The following is an 8,067-nucleotide window of genomic DNA, read 5'->3' on the forward strand; positions in this document are numbered from 1 at the left end:
TGTGATTGACCAATCAGGATCAAGTATTCCAGAGTGCAGTATAAAATATAAAATAAAGGCTAAATGACCCTCCAGCTGACCCTCCTGCGTGAGTTACTTAGAATCCATTGCGTTCTAAAGTTCCCATGGTGACATGTCAAGTTTATGACGTGACCCACCAGCCACATTGTTCTATGTACTGTATATATCGTATTTTGTTTCCTTTTGCCCTGTTTTGTAAATATTGACAAATGCTTACTGATAATGAAATTTCTGATTCTCCGATTCTCAATATGTGATAGAACAAATATTTTGTCTTTTAAACAGCTTAATAATTATTTTGTTATATGACGGGTAAAGGGCACCACCATTGTTGCTAGAAGACATACAGCTGCGATCAGAAGTTAATGAGAAGTATTGATATCATTTATTAAGTTACGCTTTAATTTATCAGCATCTACTGCTACCTCAACCCTAAACCCAACCATCATGGTAACCCTCTCCTGCAGCATAGTGAAGTCTAGATGGGATACAGCTGAGGATATGTTAATATGGCAGAATTTTTGTGACACTGTACAACAAATAATATTTTTACATTACCGTGAGAGATGGGTTTGTTTGAAAGCACAGATAAACTGTGATTTGACAAGCTCTGCACACCTCTTTCTGTGGCTCAGCGCTCGCAGTCAAATTAGAATTTTAACACTAGAACGTTCAGAGCGCACATCGTCAAATCACACCGGTGTGATTGTACGCTTCAGGGACCAGCCAAGGCTGATCACACTGGTGTGATCGTACACGTGAAAGGGTTAAAAACATTAATACACACTATAATACATGTAATAATTAAAACTCAAATCTCCAGTGATGCAGCACAGTGAAAATGCAGGGAGTTTGATAATCGTATTGGAAACACAACTTCAGTCTGAAGCTCAACCGGGGCAACGTTTCGACAGGTCACAGAGTCCCAGCGTTACGCTCTACACACAAATCAACTGCAGTTACTCTGCATATTAAGACGGGGACTGGTTTAACATCAAACAAAAACGCTACACTTCACCTCTACGCAAATAACGGAATGCCCTATTTAAAGAAAGAGTCCCTTAAGTGTATTAAAGTTGTTTACTTTCCGCTTACTTCACAGGCTTAGCTCGAACATGTCAGATATGCTAACCATCTCGCTTTTTACAAGTGGGAAAATCAAAGTCTAAAGCTGTGAGTCAATTCGTGCTTCAACATGCGACGCAAGGGCTCTAACTAACAAACCGTGTTTGTGTGTGTGTAGATTGATTTGGAGAAGCTCCTGACGGATCTAAAGGTGAAAAGCATCACTCCTGTGTCTCTGTCTCTGATGCACACGCTCAGTAGTGAAAGCAGGCCGCAGGAGATCAGCCTTAAAGCCATGGAAATCAGGACTTACCGCCTGGAGCTGAGCTGAGTTCATGCAAAAGAGCCACAAGGTTGTTGCCTTCAGCCAAGGACTCTGTAAAATAATTGTCAGCAGAAACCTTAAGCTTCACAGCAAAAGTGCAATATGAAATCTCCAAGAATTCCCAACCAGCTCTCTCAGGTTCTTTTAAACGCAACGTGACGCTGTTTATTTGTGATTCACTGTGCTGAGAGTTGACATTTTGCTCTGTGAAGAGTACAAGTTAGTTTTTTTGGGCTGGAAGTGTTGAACACAGTGGGGCCGGTGCTAGAATCACTCTCATTTCTCTGTTACTCTGTGAAAAGAAATAAGCACCAGAGAACTTTTGTTTGTTTTTAATCCTCACAATTCTCCAATGAAAATTTACTTTTTAGTTTTCTTTATTAGTGCTTAATTCAGTTTATTTTTATTTTGTTTATTACATTAAATGTGTGCTGCAGTCTTGACAACACAACAAGGAAACAACTCGGAAGATTACTTTTTATGCTAAAATATTAGTTTATTATAGCACAAGATTATACATCATGCTCCATAAAGATATTTTTATTTCTAAATATATATAACTATTTCTTTATAAAACTGAATTATTAGCAATATGTATTGCCGAAAAACAAAATTGACACCTATTTTTGATCCAGAGTGACATATGTTTATCTCAAACCATTTATAAATTGAAAAGACTTAGGAAAACTCACAGAAACATTTCAAGAGAACCAATAGTAAATAAGTCTTTGGGTTCTTGACATCATGGTTGCAGCACTATTTTTTTATTTTATTTTATAGATATATATTTTATTAGTGCTTAATTCAGTTTATTTTTATTTTGTTTATTACATTAAAGTGGAAGTGAAGCAGAAAGATTGAATAAATATTTTTTTGTATATATTAGACACACATCTGATGCTTGTATTTGCACCAGCTCCACGTCCACAACTTTACGCATTGGTAAATTAGACTGTTCAGTCCATTACTTTCACTGTATCTGTTCAGCTGAGAGAACGGAACCAACCCTGTGATGTCAGACACAGCGATATTCCAAGATGGCGCGCCCTAGCTCTAAAAACTGTAGTAAAACAAAACAGAACAAAAAAGTTTTGTTCTTCAAAATGGTTGAAGTAATCGAGTTTGTTTAATATATTTTCATTAAAGCAGAAACCAATTTATAAAATCATGCAAACTTGACTGACTGCTTCACTTCCACATTAAATGTGTGCTGCAGTCTTGACAATACCACCTGGAAGATGAATTTTTCTTTTAATGTGAAAAATGATCTGAATATTAAGTAAAGATCAGAAAAATCTCAAGATAACCAACAGTGAATCAGTCTTTGAGGTTTTGACATCATGGTTGCAGCACTGTTTCATTTTATTTTATTATCATTTACTTTATTTGAATGTTTTTATAGTAATTATTTCTTTATCTTTATTTTGTTTATTACATCAAATGTGTGCTGCAGTCTTGACAACACAACCTGGAAGATTACATTTTATGTGAAAACTCATCAGAATATTAAAGTAAAGATCATGCTCCATGAAGATAGTTGATATATTTAGAAAAACTCAATGGTTGATTAGTAATTTATATGGCTAAAAAAAGAAACTGACATCTATTTGTGATCCAGGGTCTCAAGTGTTTATCGCAAACTATTAATAAATTGAACAGACGTATGATAACCCACAGGAAAATCTCAAGAGAACAATAGTGAATCTTTGGGTCTTTGGGGTTTTGATCTCATGGTTGCAGCACTGTTTTTATTTTATTTTATAGTTATATTTTATTAGCGCTAATTTATTTTTATTTTGTTTATTACATTTAATGTGTGCTGCAGTCTTGACAACGCAACCTGGAAGATTCATTTTTCTTTTAATGCAAAAAATCATCAAAATATTAAGTAAAGATCATGCTCCATGAAGATATTTTGTACATTTATTAAAAATAAAACTGAATGTTTGATTAGTAATGTGCATTGCTAAAAAAAATGATACTTATTTGTGATCCAGAGTCACATGTTGATCTCAAACCATTTATAAGTTGAAAAGACCCACAAGGAAATCTCAAGAGAACCAATAGTGAATCAGTCTTTGGGTTTTTGACATCATGATTGCAGCACTATTTTATTAGTTTATTTATTTATTTTTATTATTATTTTAGTTTAGTTTTAACTCACACGTGTGCCTTATTCTTACAGGGTTGGGGTTGTCTTAATGAACATAAATTTAAATACATTATTTTTAAATGTTGATTATCATCGCTATTTTCATTGTTGATTACAGCATAACAAAACACTACCGCAGATGGTTTTTGATAGTAATCTTTAAAGAACTGTGCATCTTTAAAAATCAAGCAAAATGCATATTTTGGAATGCAGGTCATGGTCTGTATTGTGTTGTGTTGCTTTGCTTTCTTTAAAATGTCCCTTGATCATTTTACCAATGCAAATGACTGCAAGAATTTTGTGTTTATCACATTCATTAAAATGGACCATTCAAAGGGATACTTCACACAAAATCCCAATGTGCTCCATCTCAAGTGGAACTAGACCTTTAGGAGTTTCTTTCTCCTGTTTAACACATTGGGAGATATTATCGGATAACCACTGACTTTCATAGTAGGAAAAACAAATACTATAAAAAAAAAAGTCAATGGTTACTCATTTCCAACATTCTTCAAATTGTCTTCTTTTGTGTTTTTGTGTTAAATATACAGTTGAAGTCAGAATTATTAGCCCCCCTTTGAATTTTAAATATTTCCCAAATGATGTTTAACAAAGCAAGGAAATTTTCACAGTATGTCTGATAATATTTTTTCTTCTGGAGAAAGTCTTATTTGTTTTATTTCGGCTAGGATAAAAGCAGTTTTAATCCATTTTAAGGTCAGTATTTTTAGCCCCCTTTAAGCTATATTTGTTTTCGATAGTCTATAGAACAAACCATCATTATACAATAACTTGCCTAATTACCCTAACCTGCCTAGTTATTAACCTAGTTAAGCATTTAAATGTCACTTTAAGCTTTATAGAAGTGTCTTGAAAAATATCTAGTCAAATATTATGTACTGTCATTATGGCAAAGATAAAAGAAATCAGTTATTAGAAATGAGTTATTAAAACTCTTATGTTTAGAAATATGTTGAAAAAAAATCTCTCATTTAAACAGAAACTGAGGGACAAAATAAACAAGAGGGCTAATAATTCTGACTTCACAGAGTATATATTTGTCCTCTTTTCTGTCTTCATTTGTTAATTGTATTCAGTCTGAAGGATTGTAAATAGGTTTTTAGTAGCAACAGAAATTCACCAAAGGTCAGTGGGATTCCTGCAAAACGCACTTAAGAATGTTTATTAAACATATCATTCCATTGCTTCCAGAGGTAACTATAATTATCATAGAAAAATTAATATATTAGTATATATAAATATGCATATATTTATATCAAAAACAATCTAAATTGACGTTAAAACGGAAGGGGTGTTTAATTGTAAAATATCTATTATGGTTATTATAAACGTGTGATTGTGTGTGAGGCTTATGAATGAAAATGATCTTTTTATGACACAACTGATCTATGCAAATGTACATTTTTGTCTTATGCAACAGTGATTCTTTTTTTAGGGTTTATTTCAAAAATCGCAGATTCCTGTTGTCACAAATACTGAATGTTTTCTTCAGAATCATTTTTCTTTATTGTAGGATGTTTATATCTTGAAGGGAGAGCTCATTCTGTCTTTACTCTGGGTGTTTTTCCTTCTGTCTTTCCTTTTTTCTGTATGAATCAAATGTGAAGGATCATTTGTTAACTTGCTACTGTGATTTTTTGGAATGTTAATCGAGTTGATTCAGCATTGTTTTCTTTATTTTTGAATGAAAATGTTGGCTGACGTGTGGCTCTGTTGGCCAGTCAGAAGTGCTGTGATCACTGTATTTTAACTAGCTGCTTAATTCACACTTTTATGACCAAATTGGTCCGTGACTGTCGTGAATCAGGATAATGAAAGCAGGACGATGCTTTCCGACCCTGTGAGAGAATTCCTGTTTTTCTGTTTGTTTGTTTTTTAATCTTAAAAATTGTGGCGACTATCTGAAGAGGGCATCTTTTTACCAAGTGTTGCCAATTACAGTTTTTTAACCAACGATGAGCTGTCTGTCTGTCTGTCATTTGAGAGGAATGTTTCAGAAAAAAATAAAGTGTTGACTCTTTTAGTTAGTTTGGATTTCTTTGGAAAAATGCAAAAAAATGCATTGTTTTTAGTAAAGGAACAAAAATGTGAGTATTCTTAGAGGTACCATGAAATTAAAATAAATTTTTTTAGATGTTAGTATCACTATTGTTAGTTTTTAGGATATCTATTAGCTAGTTTGCTCCGAAACAGTGACAAAATTTGGATTTAGAAGATATAAATCTGATATAAACATGTAAAGCTTGTAGCTTGTCACGTCAGCCTAAATGGATCAACGCTTTTATTCACATCACCTCATACTACAGTTTTTCATCACATCATAACCAATCAAATGCTCTCTTCTATCAGACATGATTTGATGCACTTGAGCTCAACCTCTCTCATGGAAGAGCAGTCATAAAGCAAAACGTTATTGGTGGTTTTATAAAAAGGGGAGGAGCTACACTATGCCCCACCCTCTCTTTATGTCAAGATTACGAAGAGACAAACATCAAATAAAAATGAACATTTCAAAGCATTTCACGGGACCTTTAAAATGTTTGGGTGAATTATGTTTTTGAGAAGACCTTAGTTATATTCTGAGATTGTATATACACTTGTAAATTTCATAGAGTATATACATGTCATCGGGAAAGTATTCATAGCGCTTCACTTTTTCCACATTTTTCTATGTTACAACCTTATTCCAAAATGGACTAAATTAGTTTATTTCCTCAAAATTCTACACACAATACCCCATAATGACAAAATGAAAAAAGTTTTTTTTTTAATTGTTGCAAATTTATTAAAAATAAAAAAATATGAAACATCACATGTACATCAGTATTCACAGCCTTTCCTCGATAATTTGTTGATTCACCTTTGGCAGCAATTACAGCCTCGAGTCTTTTTGAATATGATGCCACAAGCTTGGCACACCAGTCTTTGGGAATTTTTGGTCATTTCTCTTTGCAGCACCTCTCAATCTCTATCAGGTTGTATGGGAAGTGACAGTGTACAGCCATTTTCAGATCTCTCCAGAGATGTTTAATAAGATTTATGTCTGGGCTCTGGCTGGGCCAATCAAGGACATTCACAGAGTTGTTGTGAAGCCACTTCATTGATATTTTGGTGGTGTGCTTTGGGTCATTGTCCTGCTGGAAGATGAACCGTCGCCCCAGTCTGAGGTCAAGAGCACTCTGAAGCAGGTTTTCATTCAGGATGTCTCTGTACATTGCTGCATTCATCTTTCCCTCTATCCTGACAAATTTTCCAGTTCCTGTTGCTGAAAAACATCCCCACAGCGATTTGCAACAATTTCAAAATCTTTTTTCACATTGTCATTATGGGGTATTGTGTGTAGAATTTTGAGGAAATAAAATAAGCGCTGTGAATACTTTTCAGATGCACTGTACAAAGATTTGTCTTCAAAAGAAAAAAAAAAAAAAACGAAAAAGAATTTTTTTGTATCAATAAAAATGTAAATGCAGTTATAACAATATTTAAGTCTTTTTTTTTTTTTTTTTTTTGGAAAAATTTATTTTGAGAAAGACACATTTTTGAGTTTCTATTAAGATATGTAGGTTTAGTTTTAGAAATATTCATATTTAATGGTTCTTATTAAGTCCCTATGAACCAGAAGCTTACGTATTGTGATGCAGTTCCTAGAGAAATAGTATTTTAATTGAGAAAACAGTGTGTTTGGCTTGTTTTTTCTACTGCGAGCTACAATGGATGTAGTAAATTAGGCATTTCATTCAGTAAGATAGCGAAAAATATTTGAGGAGAGTTATTACAACCTAACAAGCTCCCCATTCTCACCATTTCTGTTTGTTGTCAAAAGTGTTGAAGCAGCATAGTTATGTTATACAAAACCTGACAGTTTAGCCCACCCAATTATTTTCAGTGCTTTCAAAAGTAGAAAGTAAGCAGTATCTCTTCTAAATTAAATAACTCTTGTATATCCTGTCAATAATATTATAAACTGCATTTCTTGAATCTTCTGTGAACAAATACTAGATCAAATCATCGTCAATGTAGTGCAAATGAGCGCCGTGTGGTTACGTTTTTAAAGCTGATCGGGCATGCGACCACGCAAAGGCTGCGCAGGACCATACTCGTGCATATGACGCAGAAGTACAAATCAGCCTTAACAGAGCGGGGTCACGTGACTCCACAAGTGGTAGGGATATTAACTGAAAAAATTGACTTGAAAAAATTTATTGATTATAGATTATAAATTATACAGATTTTGATTATTTTTCGATTAATCACCCAGCCCTAACCCATTGGCACCTAGCTACCAGCATTCTTCAAAATATCTTCTTTTGTGTTCAACAGAAGAAGGAAACTAAAATAGGTTTTGAACAAGTGAAGGGAAAGTAATTGTTGACAGAATTTTCACTTTTGGGTGAACGACCCCTATGAAACATAAGAGTTCAAAAGTCTTGTAATAACACTCCTTTTTCCCCATGAGCATTTCAACGAGTGCCCAATAAAGGGT

At 33.8% G+C, this 8,067-nt stretch overlaps 1 protein-coding gene across 1 annotated transcript in view; it reads left to right on the forward strand.

Moving 5' to 3' along the window:
• The window catches only part of man2a1 (mannosidase, alpha, class 2A, member 1), a 140,421-nt gene extending 134,814 nt beyond the window's left edge, over positions 1 to 5,607 (forward strand). Inside the window, exon 22 of the mRNA XM_056458605.1 lies at positions 1,265 to 5,607. Within this exon, the coding sequence (XP_056314580.1) occupies positions 1,265 to 1,417 (153 nt within the window). The 3' untranslated portion in view covers positions 1,418 to 5,607. The remainder of the gene's footprint in view (positions 1 to 1,264) is intronic.
• The last annotated feature ends 2,460 nt before the right edge of the window (positions 5,608 to 8,067 follow it).

The sequence above is a fragment of the Danio aesculapii genome, chromosome 5, assembly GCF_903798145.1.
Source record: "Danio aesculapii chromosome 5, fDanAes4.1, whole genome shotgun sequence".
In the NCBI taxonomy this organism is placed as follows: domain Eukaryota; kingdom Metazoa; phylum Chordata; class Actinopteri; order Cypriniformes; family Danionidae; genus Danio; species Danio aesculapii.